Source organism: Nymphaea colorata, chromosome 9 (genome assembly GCF_008831285.2).
Source record: "Nymphaea colorata isolate Beijing-Zhang1983 chromosome 9, ASM883128v2, whole genome shotgun sequence".
NCBI lineage: Eukaryota > Viridiplantae > Streptophyta > Magnoliopsida > Nymphaeales > Nymphaeaceae > Nymphaea > Nymphaea colorata.
The window spans coordinates 9,339,488-9,365,175 of record NC_045146.1 but is presented as its reverse complement, the minus strand read 5'-3'; the positions used below and the strand labels follow the sequence as shown (position 1 = coordinate 9,365,175).

Genomic DNA, 25,688 nt, shown 5'->3' with positions numbered 1-25,688 from the left:
CAAGTTTTTTCAAAACTTCCACGTCTTAATTCAAAGCAATTTTTTCTCCAATATTATGCATTTTCAATGTGATGATCAAGGAGAGTATTCTTCTCAAGACTTCATTGAATATCTTTGTAAAAATGGGACAAGTAGGCAATATCTTGCCCACGCACTCCCCAATAAAACGGTAGCTAAAAGGGAGCACCAACATATTGTAGAGACTGCCATAGTATGATGCATGATGCTAATGTACCATCTAGACTTTGGATATACGCCATTCACACTGTTATTTACATCATAAATCGACTGTCTATGACCATCCTGGAACACAAGTCTCCTTATTGGATTCTTCATAGAGAACCTCCTACTTATAATGACCTTCATGTATTTGGATGTATTTGCTATGTCTATATTGATTCATCCTTGAGAAATAAGTTTAAGGACAAAGCTTTGAACTACAGGTTTGCTGGATATGCTGATGACTATAAGGTATTTAGATCCTATGATCCGAGTAGTAAACAAATACAAACTTCATGGAATGTAGTGTTTGATAAAAACAACTTTGACAACGAATGTGGGTTTGTTGATTTAGCCTCCTTGCAGGATGAAACCTATGATCCTTGGTTATGTTCAGAACTTTTCTCTAGGGCAGCTTCATCCTATACATCTTCATGTCCACTTGCAGTGCAGCCTATGATCCTTGGTTAAGTTCAGCGCCTTTGTCTAGGGCAGCTCTATCCTATACATATTCATGTTCTCTTGTCAGTGCACATGCGGGAAGTGTTCAATCCAACAATGAACCATCCACAAAACAATCCAAACCTAGTGATAACTTCGACATAGAACAAGCTGCTCCTCAACAATTTTTAGATTTAGTTTGTGCTTGAAGAAATCAATACAATGAGATGACATAGTCAATCGACGGGTCAGCAACGAAAACTTTTCCTTGGATTTTCAACTATATATGACTGAAAGATGGAAGCCCTATATGAGTGTAGAACTTGAGAAGTTGTACGAGACCTCAAAGGAAGAATGTAGTGGGCTCCAAGTGAGTTTACAAAGTCAAATATAAACCAAATGGGAGCATTGAAAAAAGCCATATTGGTTGCCAAAGACTTCATGCATCAGTTTGGACAAGACTATGATAAGACTTTTAGTTCAGTGGCTAAAAAAGGTACAACCCACATTATCATATCGTTGGTAGTTGAGCATGGTTGGAGACTTAATCAACTAGATGTAAATATGTCTTCATATATGAAGATTTGAAAGAAGAAGTATACAAGGAACAACTGTCGGGCTATGCTAAACAGGGCCCTACAAAATGATAGTTTTCCCCAAGAAGTCTAAAGATGTGGCTTCTGTAAGATTTCCCTTGATCATTCTCTATTTATTTATTGAGACAAGGACATTTTCAGTTTGCCACTCATATATGTTGACAATATTACTGTCATTGAAAATCATGATAGTCACATTTGCAAAGTGAGAATTATACTAATGGAGTTTCAATATGAAAGATTTAGGGGAACTACGATATTTCTAGGAATGAAAGTCGATAGACGACAAAATAGCTCAACATTAGCACAACAAAAATATACAAGGAGGGTTATACCATGATCGTATGTATCCCTTCAAGGACAGCCACATGAATGTTGTGAAACAAATTTTGAAATATTTATAGGGAACAATAGGACATGGCTATCACAATGATCATTACTCTTACAAAGGACATAAACTGTTGTTTATGCTGATACAGACTGGCTGGACATCCTGACGAGAGAATATCAATATCGGATTATTGTGTTTCTATTGAAAAAAAAAATTGCATTTTGGAATTATAAAAACAGAAGGCCATAGCTCGGTCTAGCACGAAAGCATAATACATATCTATGGCAGCCAAGACAGCCAAAGCTACTTGGGTGAAGAATTTATTGTGTGAATTAAGAGAATTAATAATTCGATCTTCCCTACTATGTGAGGGCTAAAGTGCCAATAACGTAGGCTTTAGTCTTATTTTTCACAATAGGACTAAACATATTGAGATTGACCAGCATTTTATTCGGTAACAGGTTGATAATAAGGAAATTGAACTGTCATTTTCAAATGGATAATCAAGTTGTTGATCTACTTACAAGGGTCTGACCAGTCACCAATTCTGGTTTCTCAAAGGTAAGTTGTGCAAAAGACCACATACAATTTGAGGGATGGTGTTAGGAAGTGTGATCCAAATGGGCTTGGATATGAACCTAGATCCAAATACATCTTGTTTGTGCGAACTTACCTCACAAGTCATTAATTTGTTACTAATGGTATGGTATGTAATTTTGTGTTATTGTGGGGATTAATACACGGCTTGTAAGGGTCAATGTATGCCTATGCAATCTCTAGGGATGAACTGTGTGTGAGAAGAAGACGTCTCCCTCTCAGCTTCTCCAAGTCTCCTTCAAGATATTTCTACTGGAACGGTGCTACGTGAGGACTCAAATATGATTTACCAAACCTCAAAAGATGAACCCAAAATAATCCTGATTGAGGTCGAGTTTTCTTTAATTGGTTGATTTCTGAGGTTTCATAAGAATAAAGGACAAAAAGGTAAAATGACATAGGTATCACCTAGTGGTTTGACAAGTTATAGATCCACGGTGACACTAACCTATATAAGAGGGGGACAGGGTCTGCTGAGGCTACTTTTGAGTAAAGGACTAACATATATTCAAAACAGAAGCATTCGGAAAATGACCAGAAAAAAAATTGAAAAATGATTTAAAAATAGTTAGAATGGAATTAAAATAAGAAAATAGAAAATTGGAAACGTTTGAGTGTTTATAGGGCAGTTCATGTTATAAACTTATGATGGCTCTTTTAGGCCCTATAACATGAAATAATTTGTGTTTCCCACTTGGATACATTTGAAGTCATGGAATAGTTAGCCTAGAGCTCATTCTCAGCACATTCAACTTAATTGTTTTATGTAAGCTTCCATCACATGATTTTTCTACCTAATAGATGGAAAGCAACCATTGTTCACCAGATTGTACACTAAAGTCACAATACAGATAGAGAAGCAAGCATCAGCAAAACCCCATCGTCTGGCATGTTCATCTGAAGGGAATGACAACTTAACATGTTGAATTGTGGTGGGACCAAATGACACAAATCATTCACATTCCCATGCAATTAAATGTGCTTTTGTTGCTTTGAGAATGGGCACCTTCACACGAGAAGGCGTGCTTGAGATGTATAATCCCTTGGGATCAAAACTTATGTAGAAGGTGCCATCAGCATTGCCTTCTAGAACATACAGTTCTGGCCTTGTGCCAAAGCTGCCCAGCGGTTGGTAAGATCTCTTTAAATCATCCATTGTCAAGGAGGAATCGTCCATACCTGTAGAAAAATGAGAAAAGAAAAGGAAGCAATTCAAAAACATTAAATGGTCACTTCAAAAGGGAAGTAGCTAACTAGTCATAACTTGATAGAACTATCTAGGTTTTAGATTTTACACCTGACAAGCATGAGCCTAGTCATTGTCCAAAATTAGTACTGCCAATCAGAACCATTCACATTCAAACAAGTGAAACTAGTGATACTTGGAAGGTAAGAGGGCAGTTAACGTGCTTTTAGAATGCAAATTTCAGCAGAATCGAGGCCTTCCAAGAGCAAGTATCATATCATTGAAAAAAATGATTGAAAAGCTAAGCATGAGCACATAATTTTAGCACCAACGGAGCATAACAACTTTAAAATATAAATAAACAAAAGACCAAGATGTGGAATGCCTTTTGTCTTTGAAACAAAAAAACTAGGTTTCCTGATGGCAAAATGACCAAATTGTACTAGAGAAATAGCCTATTTTGGACACTGGTTCTCATGGTCCAAAGCTGCGAACAAACGGTTCAGTTTGGAACCAATAAGCACATAAAACAGCCATTTATTGCAGTCAGCATCAAGTCCATGGCAACAGAAAACCATTATACCTATTATCTAATTGTACTTTATAACAATTCACGTCTCAATCCTAATCATCTATGTCACATAGGTACGGGCATGGGTGCTGATATGGGTATAGGTATAGCGTTTTCACCAATCTTGGTACGGCAGTACAATGATAATTATATATTTTTAATTCCAAAAGACAAAATTGATATCACTACATCATTAAGACAATGTTCCTCTCATGGTTCCTACATATAATCTCATAAAAAAAAAAAAACTAAGACAATGTTTTTTCGTGGTTTGGATCGGTTCCACCCTGGAACCGAACCAAATATACCCAGTCGTACCCCCGTATCGGCATGCCACTACAGGTACGTGAGCCTCCCCCATGTACCACTGTGACTTTGCTAATCATCTGCTCAGTAAAGGTTCATCCAAGCAAAAAGTACCATGTGGGTGCACAAAAACATTCAGGGATGCACACAAAGTGATAGAAATCTAGCACCAATATCTGAAACCAAAAAACAGAACTCACGCAGGAAGATAGAGAGGGAGAGAATGAAAACAAGAAGAAGTTGAGGAGAAGAAGCCATGACCAGGATGGTCTGCCTAGGCCCTATTGATAATTTCAATTTCAGAATTCGAAGAGTCTCCAATCCTAGAATCCTAGGAGACTCTTCACATAGTACAATAACATTAAATACTTCAACACATTCTACAAAAACGTAGAATTCTAAGAGACTCTTCACATATTACAATGACATTAACTACCTCAACACATTCTACAAGAATGTAGAATCCTAAGAGACTTAACATATTACAAGGACTTTGAACATCGTGAGAATGTGCTGCATTTTAACACCCTCCCTCAAGCTGTGCATGGTTTTGAACCATGAACAGCTTGCTCTTCAAAAACCAGAATCGATACTTTGTTAATCCTTTAGTAAATATGTCAGCAGCTTGTTCATTAGTTCCAACAAAGACTGGTTCTATCTCCTTATTCTCCACCTTCTGCCTGATAAAATGCTGGTCAATTTCAATGTGTTTTGTTTGGCCATGTTGTATAGGATTGAAAGCAATGTTGATGGCGCTTTGGTTGTCACACATTAGTACTGAACTTTTAATTTTTTCTCCTATATCTTCTAGCAAGTGTCGAATCCAAGTCACTTCTGCCGTCCCTGCAGCCATACATCTGTATTCAGCTTCTGTGCTTGATCTTGCAACTGCTTTTTATTTTCTACTACTCCAAGATACCAAATTTTTTCCTATAAAGATGCAAAAACCAGAGATAGATCTTCTTTCGTCTGGATCTCCAGCCCAATCAGCGTAAGTATATGTGATTAATTCATGATCAGCAGCTTCATTTCCACTTTTACAATACACTAATCCATCTCCAACAGTTCCCTTGAGATACCTTAGTATCCTTTTAACTGCATTCATATGTATGTCCCTTGGTGCATGCATAAATTGAGACACTTGATACCGCATAGGTAATATCAGGTCTGGTAAATGTTAAATATTGCAAGACACCAACAATGCTACGATATTTGGTGGGGTCTTCATATGTTTCCCTATCATTTATACTCATCCTTTGGTTCAAAACAATCAGTGTTTCAGCAAGCTTACAATCTTTCATGCATGTTCTGTCCAATAGGTCAAGAGTATATTTTTGTTGTGTCAAGGTAAGATGATCTCCTTGCCTATCAATTTCAACCCCAAGAAAATATCGCAGGCTTCCAAGGTCTTTCATCTTAAAGTTTCTCATTAACAAACCCTTTATCTCATCAAAGTGTTTTTCTGAGCTCCCTGTAGTGATGATGTTGTCAACATATATAAGGAGGAGGGTAATAACATTTTCTTTATTGAAAATGAAAGGGAATGGTCGAGAGGACTGTTTCAAAATCCGTATTCCCTAATTTTGTTTGAAAAACTATCAAACCATGACCGCGATGCTTGCTTAAGTCCATACAGAGATTTTTTTAGTTTGCAAACCTATTCGCTAGAGTCCTTTTCAACAAAACCAAGAGGTTGCTCCATGAAAACTTCTTCATTCAAGTCACCATGAAGGAAGGCATTCTTAACGTCTAATTGATTTAGCTTTCACCCATATTTAATAGCAAGGGATATAATTATGCGAATGGTTCCCATTTTGATTACTGGACTGAACGTCTCATCATAATCATGCCCAAACTGTTGAGTAAACCCTTTTGCTACTAACCTTGCTTTGTGTCTTTCTATGCTGCCGTCAGGTTTGTATTTGATTTTGTATACCCACTTGGAGCCCACTATGTTCTTTCCGTGTGGTCTTGGAACGATCTCCCATGTTCCACATTCATGAAAGGCATCTATTTCTTCTCTCATAGCCTTTCTCCAATAATGTGATTTAGATGCTTGATCAAATGAAGTAAGTTCTTCTTCCTTGCCAACTTTTGCCATGAATAACTGAAAGTCAAGTGATAAAGAATCATAACTAACCCACCTGTGAATAGGATGGTGAATGCGTTGGGATCTTCTAAGGTGGGGCATGTTGTCTTCTTCATTGTGAGCAACTCTGTCCCTTAGTCGTCGACTATAGGTGAGACCCGAAAACCGATGTGAATTGTTGCTCTGTTCTTCATTATTGCTTTCGTGATGGCTTGATGATTGTGTTGGACTCTCTTGATTTTCACTTTGGGCCACATCCGACGACTGTATTAATCTCTCTTGATCTTCACCCTGAGACACATCATTTTCTGAAACAGGATCTGCATTGAATAACTGTGTACTGGTCCAGGGATCATAAGATTGAGTCATAGGCATTTCATTAGTATCATCAAAACTATGTTCATCAAAAATAACATTTCTTGAAGTCTTGATGTGTTTAGTTGTTGGGTCATAGCATCGAAAACCTTTATATTCATCAGCATATCCAACGAATATACATTGAATAGCTTTGTCTTGAAACTTGTTCCTCAAGGCAGCATCAATGTGAACATAGCATACACAGCCAAAAACCTTCAGTTTCTTATAATAAGGTTGTTTTCCTAAGAGTGTGAAATATGGCGATTTAGACATCAAGAGTGCCATAGGCAAACAATTTATTATGTATACAGCTGTATGGAAGGCTTCAGTCCATAAGGAAATGGACACATTGGTATCATGCATCATGCTCATGGCGCTTTCAACTATATGTCGATGTTTTTGCTCAACTACACCATTTTGTTGTGGTGTATAAGGGCAGAAGATTTGTCTAGTTATCCCTTTTTCACGTAGAAATTCAATAAAATCAAGTGAGGAATATTTTCTCTCACCATCACATTGAAAATGCACCACATTGTATGAAAATTTGGTTTGAATCATGGCATAGAAGTTCTGAAATATGTAGAGTACTTCTGATTTGTGTTTCATGAAGTAAATCCATGTGAAACGTGAGTAAGAGTCAATGAATAAGACATAATATCGTGAACCAGACATGGAATCAATAGGGGTTGGCCCCCAAACATCAGAAAAAATAATTTCAAAAGGTTTGGAAGCCCTTTGATTTATATTATGGAAAGGTAAAACATGACTCTTACAAAGTTCACAACTTGAACATTTTTTGACACTTGGAGTAAGAGGTAAACTTGATCTTAGAATGAGACTATCTGTGACAAGTTTTTCAATAAAATGTTGGCCACAGTGTCCCAACCGATTATGCCATAGATCATGCTCCAAAAATTGGTTAGAGCCCCTTACTTTTGATTGGAAATGGCAAGAACTTGGAGCTGGTGACGCATTATGAGAAAGAGAAAATGTCTTCAATCCTATACCAAAGGTGGACGAATCCTTAGGTAGACATTCCTTGAGGACATACATATTCCCTTGATGCTCCCCTTTAGCGAACATTTTCTTCATTTGGAGGTCCTTGACATAGACAGAAGAAGGTGTGAATTCAACAGAAGAGTTTGTATCATCAATGAGTTTAGAAATGGATATGATGTTCTTTTTGATATTGAGAGCAAGAACAACATTAGACAATGATAGAGAGGAAGATGACAATGGAATATGTGCATTTCCAATATGTGTAATGGGATGAGATTTTCCATCACCTGTTATAATGCAATTTCTACCATAATGAGAGGAGATCAGACATGTTTGGGCATTTTGTTAGGTAGAGATAACATAAACTGGTGCTCTGATACCATGATAGAAATCTAGCACCAATATCTGAAACCAGAAAACAGCACTCACGCAGGAAGATAGAGAGAGAGAGAATGAAAACAAGAGAAGCTGAGGAGAAGAAGCCGTGACCAGGATGGTCTGCCCAGGCCCTATTTATAATTTCAATTTCAGAACTCGAAGAGTCTCCAATCATAGAATCCTAGGAGACTCTTCACATAGTACAATGACATTAAATACCTCAACACATTCTACAAGAACGTAGAATCTTAAGAGACTCTTCACATATTACAATGACATTAACTACCTCAACACATTCTACAAGAACGTAGAATCCTAAGAGACTTCACATATTACAAGGACTTTGAACATCGTGAGAATGTGCTGGATTTTAACACAAAGCATATAGATAAAGCTGGACAATTTAAAGCACAAACATAGAAGGTTTTCACAATGTTATCACATCAAACAGTACCGGTGCACAGGTATCTATGTTGTCCTTTCAAGGTAAGTCTTTAGTTTAAGCCCTCTTGTTGACACTTGCAATTAAAACAAAAAATCTTCTTTTATACTCAGCTCAGCCAAGCTCTCAAATCAAGCTTAGCCAAGTGGAGCTTGAACTAGTGAACTCGAGCTTGGTTTAAGCTGGAAATGAGTTCAAGCCATGATTGAGCTAGCTAATTCAGCTAATGCATAGGATTGCAGAGAAAAGCGATTATATGAGATGATCACCACTAATGCTTTTCTGATCCTAGCATGTGATCAGTACACAATTCTCATGGCACAACATAATTAGCATTTGATGGCTTCTAAATCATGTGAAATTGTGGTAAATGTGAGTCCCTTAGATACTAGAATCATAAGGAATCATTTTGGATATTGACCTTTCCAAGATGGATGGCAGAAAAAAAAAACAAGGAGGAAAAGAAATAGGGTATCTTAGTCATTTAACATTAATGAACAACTTTTCTCTTTCAATTTTTCTCAACCATCCATCTTGGAAAATTCAACGTTCGATATGATCCTTGATGGACCTAGCACATAAGAGTCTCCTACCTACCAATTTCTCCTGAATTGTAACGATAAGTCTATCCAATAAAAATCTTATCCATAGTATTGTCAACCAAAATAAATTGTCCACCATAGAGAGAATCTTTCCTGTTCGAAGGGTTGGGGATAGAGGTGCCAGCATGCCCATCCTCACTTTGGTCCTCGCCCTCATCAACTTCATCGTTGCACTACCTAACCAAGAGTGCAAAAAGAGAGCATAATTTGGCACCTCTCGAGAGAAAGAAACAAACAAAATCAGTTGTGTTTTGCACAAAGAAAAACTACCTGCAGAGGACCTCTCCAATGAATGGGTTTCGACCACTAAAAAACAAAGAGATAACTTAAGGATGCTTACCTAAGTTTTGCGATCCTCTTTTGAATAGACCCTATCTCGAAAAAATTAATTTTGAGTTTTGGTTCCTATTCTCCTTGTGCTTGTAGTTGTAATAAGCAAAAATTTGGGACCAAGGGCCCTACCTTGTGTAGTTTTGGGGTACAACAAACTCCAGAAAAGCAAGGGCGAATAACTCAAAAGTCCTCATCCTAACTACAAGACTGAATGTCTCGTAATAATCATGCATGTCTATTGGGTAAACCCTTTCGCAACATGTCATTCCTTGTATTGCTCAACACTCTCATCTGGCTTATACTTTATTTTGGACACTCATTCGCATCCCACAACATTCTTATCACATGGTCAAAGCACTACAACCCAAGTTCCACATTCGTGAAGGACCACTATTTCATCATTCATGGCTTCCTCCCATTTCCTTAGATAGGTAGCTTGATAGTGCATAATGGGCTCATATGCCTCCTTTGCAGCCAAGAACAACTGAAAATTTTGGTAAAATTTATTACAACTCGCATATAGAACAATAGGATGGTCGGAACAAATGGACCATATGATAGAGATGTTTACGAAGAGGTGGAAGCTAGATGGGCATCATGAGGGGGATCTGTCAAATATGGACGTTCTCGCGATTGATGAGTGTAAGTAATGTATTTGAATCTTCTAGATATGGAAACTCCTAAAGTCCCTTGTGAGTAACTAGACTTTTCAACACTTGCAACGAGCACTTGTTGTTGCACGCAAGCTACAGAGCATTTTTTCCTATGGCTGGCGACTTTTCAACACTTGCAACGAGCACTTGTTGTTGCACGCAAGCTACAGAGCATTTTTTCCTATGGCTGGCAAAAATCCTCCACCCAACCATGGATAATAGACCTCAATCACTGGAGGTGATACACGAGGCACATCAACTCGATGTTCAAAATTCAATTCATGAAAGATGACATTGCATGAGGCCTTGATTATTTTGCTGACAAGATCATAGAATCAGTATCTGTTGTCTTCATCAACATAGCCTCCAAATTTTCACTTCAAAGCCTTGTCTGAAATTTATGTCTTAGTGATCTATCCACATGCACATTGCAAATAGTCCCAATAACATGTAAACATAATAAAAGGCAAGTGCCAAAAAGTGTAACACATGGAGACTGGCCACCAAAGACCATCATGAGTAACTTGTTCATCACATGCAAAGGCATACAGTAGATTGAAGGTCTTTATCCACAAGCAAGTAGGAATATTGTTGTCATGCATCATAATCATCACACTCCCAACAATGTATCGATGCATTTGTTCAACAGTTCCATCTTGTTCAAATGTATCTGGACAGCATACCCTTATTCAATAATGTATAAAAATCACTGAATGTCAACTCACACCTCTGTTTGACTAGAAAAGTTGAATGGATAAAATTTTAATTTTTAACCATAAGGAACTCTGAATCTACTTTTCATAAAATATATTCAGGAACCATGAGAATAATTATCAACAAAAATGCGATAATATTAAGTTTCAGAACCAGAGAAAGAGCAGGCTGGTCCCCATACATCAGAACACACACTATTTGAAAGGTTGTGAAGTTCTTTTATTAGATGAATGAAAAGAACTTACATAGAGTTTTGCATACATGACAACTATATTTTTTTTTTCTCAAATCATCATGAAAACTAGCTTGAGGAATGAGTTCATTGGAGATAAGCTTCTTAAAGAAATAAGTTCCAAAATGACACAGATAACAGTTTCAAATAGTAGAAGAAACACATGCAGAGACACTAAGAACATACTTGGACAAGGTTGGAGATACATGACTGAGTTTCAAAGCATGGGAACAGTGAGGATCCTTAGGAAACACGTAAAGGTTGCCTTCTCTCACCTACATTCAACTAATGTCCTCTTCATGTGCAGGTCCTGGACCTGCACAGAAATAGGAGCAAATTGAATTAAAGCACAAATATCGTCAATAAATTTGGAAATAGAAACAATATTTTATGTGATATTGGGTAAATGGAGGACATTGTAGAGTTTGAAATCATAACAAGTTATAAGCTATGTCACATGGGTACGGGTACGGGTACAGACCATTTTCAAAAAACTTGCATACGGGGGTACGGCCGTACACACACACACACACACACACACACATATATATATATATATATATATATATATATATATATATATATATATATATGTATATATATATATATCAAAAAATTTCAAACAGAATAACATATTCACATTTCAGTCACACATATATATCAAAAAAATGCAAACAAAATAACACACAAACATAAATCATGGTCGAAAACACATAAATCATGGTCCAAAACACATAAATCATGGTCGAAAACAAACATCGGCATGAGTGCAGCACTCATTCGATGCCCTGCCGGCAAATGCAATCCAGAATCGACATTCAACAATACCTTGCCGGCAAATGCAATCCACATTCAACAATATTCTACGACAGTGAAGAATGAAAAGGCCTCATATTCTAAGACAGTGAAGATTGAAGAATGAAAAGGAGGCATCTATTACATTTGAAAGGGATTTGAAACCCTCTCGGATTGGTGGTTGGTCATCAAAGATTTAGGGACGTCGAGGCCTACGATTCAACATCTTGGTTCGTATTCACAGATTTGAAACACAGAGAGCGAGATTTGAAACCGTAGAGAAAGGGCGAGCCAGAGGGAGGGGTGATGGGTTTTCACTTTCAGGCGAACAGCACACAAAACCCGTCGCCGGCGGCGAAGGCAGGGGCCAATTAAAATGAAAACAAAAAATGTAAAAAACTTCAGTCACCTCCTGTCTTCGCCCCTGTCGTCGCCGCTGCCGAAGCCGCAGTCGTCGCCGCTGCTTCGTTGCCGGAGAGGTAAATGTTGCCGGAGAGAGACGAGAGGTAAGGAGTCGAAGGTTTCGGTTTCTTTTTACCTTTTTCTTTTAACGTCAAAATATTTTTTAACGTTAAAATCAGTTAAACGTATAAAAAAAATGGACAAAATTGGACCCGGTCAATGTTGACCGTGTCCAATTTTGGACGGATACGGTCCCGGTACGTTGACCGTACCCGGTACGGTCAACGCGTACCGGGGCCGTACCCAGGCCCGTACCGGTACCGGATGGGTACACACCCTTTGGGGGCGTACCCGTGTTACATAGGTTATAAGAATGATGAATTTTCCTGTATGAGTGATAGGGTGATGAGTACCATCTAAAGTAATGATACAACTCATGCCAGTCTGCCAGAGTAAGCAAGGGAAGTAAGTTTCATCACTTGTCGCATGAATCAAAGCACCAGAGTCAACAAACCATTTGTTGTGATCATTTATTACAAGTTCAATCCTGCAATGGTAGATAGCAACAAATCCTTGACCTCCTTTGATATCCTTATTATTGAAGATTTGGCAGAATATTGGGAATCGGAAGGAAGCCATGGCCCCTTACTGTGTCCATGCCCTGGTTGCCTCTCCCACAATTACCATAGCCACCTTGTCCTCAGTCGTAAGAAGTACCTATAACAAGAGCATCTTGAAGATCTGGCTAAAGAAGAAAGCTTTCAGTAAAGCCTTCACTGACATCTCATCTCGTAATAGCTTAAGCCTTAAACTTCAATTCTTCACAAGCAGGAAGAACAAGACATAAGAAGTGACAATCATGTTGCACTTTGCTCCTAACCCACTCAAAACCTATTGCACCAAATGACTATCGTTGATCATGCATCCAACACTGCAAACCAGTAAGTGATCATCTTCATCGTCTTTAAATATTCCACATGGGCATGGTGTATTTGTAAGCAGCTGAAACTCTCTTTTGAGAAACAGGATCCTAGCCTTTTAACCTATGGATAAGTTTGAACCAACCTCCTCTAATTTCAAAAGTGGCAGGGTCGAACAGTCACTTGGGTTGCCACGAGAACCTCATGTGAATGGATGAGGTAATGTAGACAACCATCATCCTTCATCTCCTAGTTGAAATGGTGAGGTGTTAGATGTACACTATTGAACTGTCTCCTTTGTCATTTTTCTCATCACATGCAAAAAACTTTGTGGGTTGGAGTGCTTCCGTTCAAGTGATGAAGGAGACCATGGCTCTATGAAAAGGAGTAACCTGAATTTTCTAAGTCAGAAAGTTTGAGTTATTTAATGTCTCGAAAAAGGTTGTCCAAGAAAATTGGAACGGTATACCAAAGTGGGAGCAGAAGTCGATCACAAATCATGAGGAAAATAAGGAACATAGCGAAAGGAATTGGACAAGAGTCTCCCATGTTTTTTCCTTTTGAAATTTCCCTCCCAAGTCTTGTTTTGCAAAAACTTTTGTCCCTTGACTTGCATTTGTACCTTATACTGATTCCATCACTGCATCTATGTGACATAGTATTTTAAATTTTATTAGTGTTCTTTTAAGAAAACTAGTAAAAAAACTCATAATTTCATATTTTAATATATATATATATATATATATATATATATATATATAAGGAGAGAGAGGAATTGAAATCAGCCAGCTACCTAGATGGTTTATTTTTTTTATTTTGTATTGTTAAAACTGTCACAAAAGGTGCATTTACGATGGCTAGTTGCTTGGCCATGGTTTTTAGTAACAGACTGCACCTTTTGCGATGGTTTTTAGTAACACAAAATAAAAAAATAACCATTTGACCATACAGGTTGCAAACTGATTTTAATTTTCCTATATATATAAACACATACACTTGTATGTCTCCCATGTCTTGTTTTGTGAAAATTTTGTCCCTTGTATTTGTGCCTCATCTTGATTCCATAAGTGCATCTGTGTGAGAGGGTATTTTAAATTTTAAACAACGTTCTTCTAAGAAAACTAGTAAAAACTCATATTTCATTTTTTCTTGTTGTTCTTATATATATTAAAATTTTTGAATACCTGAGATCTTCTTGAGAAAAATAAACTTTCTTACAACGCTAGAAAAAAAGCTTTGCCGATAAAAACCTAAAAATGATATTCATAATAATGTTTTCAATTGTATGCATGTGAAATGCATAAATCTAGTGCAATTTATAATTTCCACTAGAGGAAGAGAACGTCATTACGTCAAGTTATAAAAAATATATGCTTATAAGAAAGGAAACAAGATCAACTTACAAGTAGCTAGTTCTAACTGAGTCTTATATATGAAATTTTGAACTTCAGAAATCTCTTGCTCAAATTGATAAAATGGTCCATTACTGAAGTTCATTTTTTGAAGCTTACATAAGCCCTCTCCAAGCTCCATCATAGCTCCCCTATGGTTCTGAAAACTTTAAAACTGCAAGTTAGAGAACAATTCAGAATGAGATGAAGGACAAGTAAACATGAATGAACTTTCTATTAGAGGCTGTTTGAATTCAAGTTCCTGCAGGGGGAATGGATAGGGCACTCCACTTTTCCCAAGTATGACAGAAACGTTAGACATGATATAGATGGAACTAGTGGGATGCGAGGATAGCGGGGTATAAAAGGCATGAGCATTCGTCCCATGGAACGGTTCTTTGGGGGACACTTTCAGTGGCAAGGTCTCTCCCTTACAGCATTGTCTCCCTCCCTCTCCCTCTAATCTGCTACGTGTCCCCATTTGAGAAATTGAAACATTGTTCAGTGATCATTTGAAGCAAAACTAGCATCCTAGAGACCTGTCCAGTGGCACCAGCTTCCTTCCCTATTGCCAACTAGCATTCTAGCACTCTGTTCATCTTTGATGTCTCGGCCCTCGGCAACTATCTGTTTCCACGTAACATTCTTTATGACAAACAAAGATGGATTCTACATAGATAATTTGAAAAAAAAAAGAAAAAACTATATTAATGTCAGGATCAAAGCAACTGGAAACAAATTCTTAATGAGATAAAAAATTGCAAGAATAAGGTAAACTTTAACATTGTCTAAAGTAGTATCTAATCTGAGTAACAAATAAAAATTGATCACATAAGGGAACAGACATGTACAAAAGAATGATAACAAATCCTAGTCTCAACAGTTTTCAATTGGTGGAGGATGACTGATGTCCACATGTTTACCATTTTCCATCTCTGAAATCCAATGTCAACTTGTTCTCTCCTTTACCAACTTGCAAGAAAGATGAGATTTGGCAAACAGAATGGTTTCTAGGTGCCCTTTCCATCCATTTTAATGATGGACAATCACTTTAGACAGATAAACGAACAGCCAAAGTGAACTAATACTCTTCCATGCTCTTTGAAACAATTTTGACAGTAAATTCCTTGTGCTTAAGAGCATTTGGAACATGGATAGGTATCAAAACTTCAGAATCACAAACACATCGGTTTCCTTTTATATTTGTGCATTGTAGCTATGCATGAAGTATCACCAACAACATAGTTTTCCTCACCTTCTCTGCAATTACATTGCTTAGACTAACCTTTTCTATACTTCATTTCAAATTTCTCATTGCACTAGTGATTTGATGGCCATGTTAGTAATTGATAAGAAAATGTATTCTTTGGTCGGTTCTTTTGGATGGTTAGATAAGATTTTATGACTCAAAGACTTTTAAAGTTTTGGACGAATGATTTTTTTCAAGACACAAAATCCTGTGAATTCATAAACAATATGCTAAATCTAACTTTGATCGATAGGAAGGACCTTATGAGGTACATAGGCAAAAGGAACTGATGGTTTGTCGGCCCGTCCTTTAACTAATACTCAGCCAATGAAAAGTCCTTTCAAGGAGCTGTGGTCAGAGGACATGAGATGAGTTGGGGGCCACCAATTCGACATGGTTTTTATGCTAATTGATGGCCAGATACATTGTCATGTTGGCCACGACTCAGGGCAAACATACCAATAAATAGACAAATGGACATTAGATCTAACACGAGCAGATAAGAAATCGATGCAAAGCTTAATCCCCAAATTGTCATGACTCAAGTTTTGACCCAATTTTTTCTTTTTTTCAACACCAGTAGAAATAAACATTTAAATATTAGAACAAAATCATAACTTGAGTAATGAAAATGCACAACAACCAAAATATGTGAAAAAAATCGGGTTCAAACTTTCAAGCAATGTTGTACGTATCGTACGATACGACCCCGTATCGTACAATACGTATCGTCTCGTTTGAAAAAAACGGTATGATACACCCCCCGTATCGTAAAAAGGGGTGTATCGGCCCTGTATCGCACGTATCGTGCGATACAGGGCCCGTATCGTACGATACGGGGCGATACACCTCGTATCGTACGATACGGGTTAAAAACGCAAAAAGGGGCCCGAGACTTACTTATTCGGCTTCTTTTTGAAATTTTTCTTCCGTTCTTCATTTCTAACGCTTGGATAGTGCCGTGAGGGAGGGCACACGTTCATTTTCACCGTGAAAAACTTGATTCTCATCGTCAAATCGAAGATTAAGGGGTCGATTTGCGCGTGGGTGCTTGATTTTTGTGGGAAGGAAAGGGGTTTTCTTCATTTCAGACATTTCTTCTTCGTAAGGTATGAAAATTGGGACCCCAAAGAAACCTGGGCATGTATTTTTGGGCTTTTTTCCTCCATCCAATTCCTAAAAATGAGGTTCATCATCCTTGAGATATCAAAAGAAAACAAAGGTGTTTTGTCTATTCTGTCAAAAAAAAGGGGGGAGTGTACATCTGTTTGAAACATTTCCCAAGTGACTGTTTTACGTCTTTGAGCCCGCATCGACCCTTTGATTATATCACGATGAAAATCTGATTGTTGCGAGTAACGTATCAAGGCCATTTCATGTTCTTCTACTTGATCACCATTTCCTTTTCCTCTTTGATCACCATTTTTGGCTTGATCACCCTTTTTCTTTTTGGCTTGATCACCATTTCCTTTTCCTCTTTGATCACCATTTTCGACTTGATCATCACTATTTTTTTCTTGATTACTATCGGTGGTATTAATGATATTATCAGTAGTATTATTGATATTATCATTGGTATCATGTTCTTACCATGTATTCTTAATTTTTTACCGTATAATCGTAGATTGGAAGACTTTGAGTGTTTTTCATTAAGTTTACCATAGGATTTCGTTTTTTTTTTTTTGAAGATATGGATCCTACATGGCAATGGTGCGAAAGGGTGAAGGAGAATAACCGCTTGAAACTCAAATGTGGCTTCTGTGGGAATACATTTTCAGAAGGGATTATTAGAATGAAACACCATTTGGCAGGGACCTCCAAAGATGTGTCTCAATGTGTTGGAGGACCAAACAAACCTTTGCCTCCATTTGTGCGTCAACAATGTTTAGATATGTTTCATGCTTTACGTCAAAAGAGAATACAAAAAGAAATTGAAGATGCAGATGTAGGCTATAATGTGCCTTTGGAAGATGAAGAAGCTTATGAATGTGATGATGAAGACGATAGCGGTCTAAGAACAGATTTGGAGACCTCAAGAGGTAGAGATCGTAGAGGAAAAAGGGATTATGTATGAAGGAAGAGAAGAGAAGATGCACAACAGATATTAGGGCCAGGCGTAGTATGCGACCACCTAGTGGTAGAGTTCCTATTGGTAGGTCTAGTGTTGGCTCTATTAAGAGTTTTTTCCCTTCATATACAAGCTCAGGTGGTCAGCCGCAGATTCGTATTGCTATGACATCTAAAGATATGCTATATCATGCACAAAAGCAGGTAGGAAAATGGTTTTATGATGTATGTATTCCATTTAATGCAGCTAATTCTTTTCAATTCCAAGCCATGGCATATGCAATTGTTCTATAGGCCCCGGATTCAAAATGTCATCATATCATCAGTTGAGGAGCAAAATTCTTCAGGATACGGTCAAAGAAGTGCCTGAGCATTGCGATGAGTTGAAATTATGTTGGAAAGAAACAGGTTGCTCCATTATGTCAGATGGATGGATTGATACAATGTCAATAACACTTGTAAATTTTCTTGTTTATTACCCTAAAGGTACAATGTTCTTGAAATCTCTTGACTTGTCTGATGTTCCTAAGACTGCTGAGATTTTGTTCAATGTTTTTGATAATGTCGTACAAGAAGTTGGACCAGAAAACATTGTACAGTTTATTACAGATAATGCTGCAAATTATAGAACTGCATGAGATTTGTTATTTCAAAAGTATAGAACATTTTATTGGAGTCCATGTGTCACTCATTGTGTTAATCTAATGCTTCAAGATCTTAATGAGATGCATGATATGAAATCAGCCATTGACCAATGTCAAGAGGTAACAAAATTTATCTATAATCATGCATATGTATTGAGTTTGATGAGAAAATTTACAAAAGGAGTTGAATTAATACGACCTGCACAAACTAAATTTGCTACAAATGTATTGACTGTGCAGAGTGTGGTGAAACAAAGAACTCCTTTGAGGCAGATGTTTGCTAGTGAAGAATGAGCTGCATATCCACATGCTCATAAAAGAAATGCTTCTTTAGTTGTGGATATTATATTCAATAACGTATTTTGGGAATCATGTGTGAAACTATTGAAGGATTGTGTTCCATTAGTTAAGGTTCTCAGGTTGGCTGACAGCGAGGATAGACCTTCCATAGGGTACTTATATAAGGCTATGGACAAAGCAAAAGAGGCAATTCGAGACAACTTAAAGGAAAAGAAAAAGTTATATATGCCCATATGAAAGATTATAGATAAAAGGTGGACTGGACAGCTTCATCAACCTCTTCATGCAGCAGCTTATTATCTAAATCCTGCAATTAGATTTTCTCTTACATGTAAGAAGGACAGAGAAGTCATGCATGGTTTGTTAGATTGTATTAATGTATTAGTGGAAGATTCTACAGAACAAGATGTTGTGCACAATGAGTTGGATCTATATGATAGTTGTTTTCGGAACATGGGACTACCTGCCGCCGTTCGAGCCAGGACAACGATGTGTCCAGGTAAATGGTAAATACATAGAAATTTTTAATTTACTTTGCATTTGTTACATTTGATTCTTTTAAAACTTTCACATTGATTTGTTATATTTTTGTTTAGATTTGTGGTGGAATATGTATGGGTTTGATTGTCCAAACCTAGCACGTTTTGCAGTCAAAGTCCTCAGCCAGACATGCAGTGCTAGTGGATGCGAAAGGAACTGGAGTGTGTTCCAACATATCCATAGCAAAAAAAAGAATAGACTCAAACATAAAAGGTTGAATGACCTTGTCTTTGTTCGATATAATATGAGGTTGAAACAAAGGTAATATAGGCATATAGCTTAATTAATGTTTACATTTTTTGTACAATATATGAAATTATATACTAACAAGTTTTCTCTTATTTAATGTAGAAAATTAGAAAAATCATTAGCAGGGAAGCACACATCTCAGTTCGATCCTATCAGCTTGGAAAATTTTGACAATCTAGAGCCATGGATTGAGGAAGAACCAGCTACAATATTTGATGATGAAGATCTTGAATGCTTCAACCTTGAAGCTGAAGCAACAGAAGGCTTTGTTAATGAAGGAGAGTCTGCTACTGCTGGTGCTGGTGCTGAATATGTTGGTGAAGATCTTCCAATTCTTGACGATGAAGATGAAGAAGAAGATGAAGATGATGAAGATTATGAATGATGAATCATGAATGGGAGTCAAGTCAAGAGTGCTTTCATTTTATATGTATAAAAAACTTAAGAGTTATGAACCTATGGTTGTTGAACACTTGATTGAATGTTTTATGACTTTATAACTTTATGGCTTATGGCCTTATGCTTTGTTGAATGATATTGTTATGAATTTTGATTTTTATGAATGATGAACGCGTAAGTTTATAGCAATAATAAGTCTATCATTATCTCAAACATGTTTTCTATGAACAATTTATTATTTTTAATTTTTTATGATTTTTTTATGAATTTTACGATTTTTTTTAATTTTTTTCTGATTTATTAATAATTTTTTTAAAAAATTTACGAATACGGTTACGATACGTTACGATACGGCGTATCTTAAAGCCCGACCGATACGGCTTTTACAACATTGCTTTCAAGGACTCATTTAGAGTCGAGACGATAAGACAAACATAAACTCAATCAATAAGACATCCACAAGAACCCTAGACTTGACTCGGTGCCTAGATCGCCAATGCCAATCTATTGCAAAGCTGAGAGAGTTTATCCAAAAGCCATCAATCAATCAAGAGCTATTTACAAAGAGAGAAGAGAGAGGGTTAGATTGCTCTGAGTATGGCGATATCCAACCATAGATGGAATATGGTTAATCAAAGTAGATGTACCAGTATGTCAAAACAAAATCAATATACAACTCATGGTTACTGCTCATGAGCTGCATGTTTGATGCCGCACCCTAGGGGTACGACTTACAATCACAAATGAAGTATACAAGACCCATCATGTGTTACAAAGTCACACCAACAATTCAAATGGCAACTACCCATGGTCATCATGACCAACATCAATAGAAAACTTTATGGGCACAATACACAAGCAAAATAAAACATAATTTTACCAAGCGATCTACGTAGATCGAGGGTAACCTGCAATGAAGCTTCCTGAGATATCTCAAATTGCCACTGTAGCAATAGGGTCACACCACCTGCATCACTCGAAGTAGTAGATTGACCCCTTTAAGCATCAAGATTGAGGGTCGCTCTCCAACCACTAACATAAACAAAATCTTGGACCCTTGTGCCGCCCAATACCCTATGGGCAGTCCAATGCAAATGAAGGAGTGGACAACCACAATGAGCTCATGCCACACCACTACCTCCCAGGACAAAACCAACCACCAGACTCAGCTTGTACTCACGTGTCATTGGATAAGACGTAGTTAGTGTTTGTTATGTATCAAATATAGGATTTGCCATGACCAAACATATTCTAGTGATTCCCATTGAACCTGACCTTGTCCACAATTCCCATGATAAACTAGTATGACTACTTGTCCATCCCCAAAGAAACTAGGGACAGACATCATAGAATGCATATGATGGAACAACCAAACTCTGCTAAGATCATTTATCAGCCTCGTTATATGCAAGTATCTGTACTTATTATATTCACATTTTTGCCCATACATACATGTTATATTTGTATATATATTTTCTTAGATCATATCATAATCTATTCAGCTCATTCTCCAGCTTTTGATTCTGAGAATACAAACTTAAACATATACATCTACATATTTTTGTGTACTACATAGGTATATATATTGAGAGATGTGTAAATCATAATGTTTATTTTTCTTTTCTTCCTTCTCAATTTCATAATCTTATCCTCTAGATATTCAATCAATATTGAGAAAGAAAGAATATCTAACTATACTTCAGGTGGTTCCATTTCCATTCTCATAAATCTTTCAGCTAAGTAGCTATTATAGAATGAACAAATAATTGGTTTCCAAGGAATCTTAAAGACATTTTTGTAGCAGTCGGCTACCTTTCTTCTCTCAATGGTGGAAACGACATAAATGAGTTTTAATGCTACCTTGTAACTCTCAACTCCCTTAGGGTAATGTCCCCAGGGCATTAACTTCTCATTAATTGTAGCTCCTTGGGCATCACGCCAACCTACATATTTATATATGTATAGGGTGATTAATAGGATCGCCATGCATAGGCATAAGACCGGACCCACCTCTTAATTATTTATACCTTAATTGCTAACTTTTCACAAATTTCCTTAAGCAACCCTACGTCTATCAATCGGTCAATCCCCCCACCTTCTCTCTCTCTCTTTTACAAACACCTTGTCCTCAAGGTGTGCGCAAGAAAAACATAAACAAAACTAGAACCATATTATTTGGGAGCACGTTTATATATATATATAAACGTGTGTATGCATTTATATATGAGATTTAGACTCTCCCCGCCCTGCATTCCTTTTTTCAGAAACCCATACGTTTGTTTCACCTATAGCTGTATCAAGTCACACAGCCCATACTACTGCTTTAAAGCTAACTAGATGGCATGTGCCACTGATGCTTGACTGACACCGAAAATAATACAGTAGCAAAAAAGAGCTATTCAACTCCATGTCAACGATGCCATGATTACTGATTTTCCTTTAGTTATTTTTACAGATAGATACCAGTTACTTGCTGGAGGATGAGATGGAGAACCAGGGCATAATTTGCTTCTAACCATCAAAATTTCTTTAGCCAGTATTGAATGAAATATAGGACTCATCTCTGAAATCCACAAAAACATCCATGTAGGTAACGCTTAACGAGACTCCATTTTTTATCATATGATCAAGATACAAATTCTCGAATGAAATTGGCCCTCTAGAGTGATTGGATGAGAAAACTAGGAATTTTGTGATTATAATCATCGCGTTCTTGTGTCAGGACATATTCTTCAATTATGTACCCCGGTTTCCAGGAAACAAAAAAACATACATTGCACCTTAAAAACTGGGTACAATGGTACAGATTTTAATTTCTTAATTTACTCCAATTATCCCCAGGATTCTACTGATTCCATAGCTTCTGACCTAAAATCTTACACTTCCTTTCAGTATACGATAATAACCCCAATAATTCCTATTCCTGAAACACTCACATGGTTCCCCTCTTTGTTCAATCTGAAGTTCTATGGGAAATCAACAACTGTGGTCAACTAATCCCCGCTGTTCCCTACCACGTTTAAAGAATAAACTGCCTTTCTTCAGATACAAGGTGTTCTTCACAAAATGTTTGTCATTCCATACAGAAATTAGTAGACGAATGGCCTTTTATTAAGCGTCACAGGAACGACTATAAACCCGCAGTCACATTGCACAGGGTTCTATTCGGATTTACTTTCGTTCAACATCTGGATTTAGCTCTTGTTTGCCTTCTCCCCTGGTAATTAGTAATATTTTGGAGTTCTCAATTCACAGAGAAAGAGACAGAGAACCTGGTTAAACAGATGGTGGAATCCGACGGCACACTGAAGAATCCCATGGATGATAGTTCGGATGGGCTCCTGCGCATCGTTCCAGATAGCTTCCAGAACGTCGTGGCAGGCATAGTAATCGCCGGAGTTGAACAAAAAGACCGCCTGGTCGAAGATAAAATCTTTCCCCTCGCCTTCAAGGTCGCTGTCCTCCACCGTTCGATATGCAATTCTCCACTTGGAATGCCCAAAATGGACCCCATGCGGGGACTCCACAGAGCGGCCTGATATCCTGACGGCGAGCGAACGGGCGAGAGCTAGGGTCGGAGGGATGACGGAAGGGCTGGTCCAGGAAAGAGACGGAAGGGGAAGGAAGGGAGAAAGGAGGTGAGCAGGGGAAGGGCTAGCAATGGATGCCATCGCAGGTAAAGACGGGTGTCGGAATTTCCGTTTTACTCGAAATTCAAGCGCGGCCTTTTAATTTTTTTTTTTTTTTTTTTATTTCTCTCTGATTTCAATTTTGTGGTTGACGAGGGTATAGCATTGTAAGGTGGGTGTTTATCCAAGGCGGAGACAAGATTTGGAAGGGGACGCCGATGGATAGGTAGTCCTTTGGGTGCAATAATAAGTCGAAGATTTTGACATCAACAAGAAGGTAGCATCTGGGAAGTATAGATAAAAGGTTCGCAATTTTGTAAACGCCCTTTAAGCTGGAACAAAATATATAAGGGCATTCCAGAAGCCCGTTCACCTACTTCTCAAATAAAAAGTGGCTTCCTAATGTGCCCTCGAGTGCTTTCTGTACCTACCGCTACTATTTCAGCAAATTCTTGTTTGTAAAACAACTACTTCGGTTTTCCTACTCGATGAAGAAGGTTTTAACCGGACTTCTGTTCAATACAAATATCAAATCAGCTGCTCGCCGGCAAGACTTTCTAGAAACAAAAATGCAATGTATGTAAATGACATTATGTACAAGTTAGTTCATCTACGCACAAGAGAGAGTGCCATGAGCACAGACCTAAGGAGCATGTTCCAATGGATACATGCATGTAGGAACAATGCCGTTATGAGTTTGATACTCCATGTGTAGGAATAGAATTTGGTGAGAACAAAGATGTCTTTGTATATTACAACGACTATGCACTTACCTTTAGATTTAGCATGAGGAAGTAGGGGCAAGAAAAAAATTGGAATTGGATTAGTTTAAGAAAGACATATGTATATTCAAAAAAGGGTTCATGAAGCACAGTAAACCCAATCAAATTGATAGGAGAACTTCGAGAGTGGATGCCTTGCAAATATGGTGGTCAGGAGGCTTCCAAATGGCAGATTTTATAGTAGATCTTTCATTGTCGATCGTAACCACCCCTTGGCTCTGCCTCTGATTGCCCTCATGCTGAGGTCACATAAAAAGGTAATGCGTACTCATGCAACATTCAGAGAGTTAGCGTCTGGTGCTAGTATTGTTATAAGATTGATTTACAACTACATTATCAAGTTAGATGATGGACACAAGAATATATCTTTCACACATTTAAAAAAGAATCACCTTCAACAAAGGAGAGGGACTGTTATGGAGAATGATGAACTACATGCCACTGTAAACTATCTACAGAAGAAGCCAAGCATTGACCACAAGTTTTATACTACGCTTTAATTGGATGAGGATGGATACATAACAAACATGCTTTTCAAGGCTAAATTACGACTACTTCAGTGATATTCTTGTCTTCAGCACCACAGTGAAGATCAACACTTACTAATGGCCCTTTGTACTATTTGTGAGCATCAATCATCATGCACAAAACTGCATATTTGGCAACGGTTTCTTATATGAACAGATGATATATAGTTTTGTATGGTTATTTCCATGGTTTAGTGAGATAATGAATGAGGTCCACACACCCATAGCGTCAACAAATAGAGACAATATTATTGCAAGTGTCATATCACATATGGTCAAATGCACATCACAGCCTTTGCTGGTGGCACATATTCCAAAGTGCAATGAAGGATATATGTTACATTTTTTTATTAGAAATCTAGGTTCAATGAGTGTCTTTATTAGTGCATTTTGGAGTCATAGGATGAATAGTCCTTATTTTCATGGATGAAAATGACTAACATGTATCAATTACAAAATAACTAGTGGTTGTAGAAGTTGTGCAAGGACAAAGAGAAGTGGGCGCCTGCATATGGCCAAAAGTATTTGTAAGCAGACACGATTAGCACCCAAATGGCATAAAGTATACATGCAATCCTTAAGAAGAACCTATATTTATATTTGACAATATTTCAGTTTCTTGAGCGATGTGAAATATTTTTGCACAATCTTAGAGGAAATGAGATAGAACAACATTGTGTTTGATGACCTAGAGGTAAATATTGTTAATGATCAGAAATCATGCTTCATTACAAAAGGAATCAATTAG

At 37.4% G+C, this 25,688-nt stretch overlaps 1 protein-coding gene across 4 annotated transcripts; it reads right to left on the bottom strand.

Moving 5' to 3' along the window:
* Window positions 1-2,730: 2,730 nt before the first annotated feature.
* On the bottom strand, window positions 2,731-23,774 carry LOC116260283 (uncharacterized). Of its 4 annotated transcripts, none has more exons than XM_031638492.2 (3): window positions 23,275-23,732; window positions 14,567-14,714; window positions 2,731-3,363 (listed from the first exon to the last, which is right to left on the bottom strand). In XM_031638492.2, the coding sequence occupies exons 1-3, from the start codon at window positions 23,671-23,673 to the stop codon at window positions 3,137-3,139; spliced, it is 774 nt and encodes a 257-aa protein (XP_031494352.1). In that variant the 5' UTR covers window positions 23,674-23,732; the 3' UTR covers window positions 2,731-3,136. The 4 variants fall into 4 exon arrangements, with proteins under 4 accessions (XP_031494352.1, XP_031494354.1, XP_049935456.1 ...); XM_031638494.2 differs by lacking the exon at window positions 14,567-14,714 and adding an exon at window positions 11,322-11,362 and having other exon boundaries at window positions 3,225-3,363; window positions 23,275-23,761; XM_050079499.1 differs by lacking the exon at window positions 2,731-3,363 and adding an exon at window positions 9,041-9,291 and having other exon boundaries at window positions 23,275-23,774.
* Between the last annotated feature and the right edge of the window lie 1,914 nt (window positions 23,775-25,688).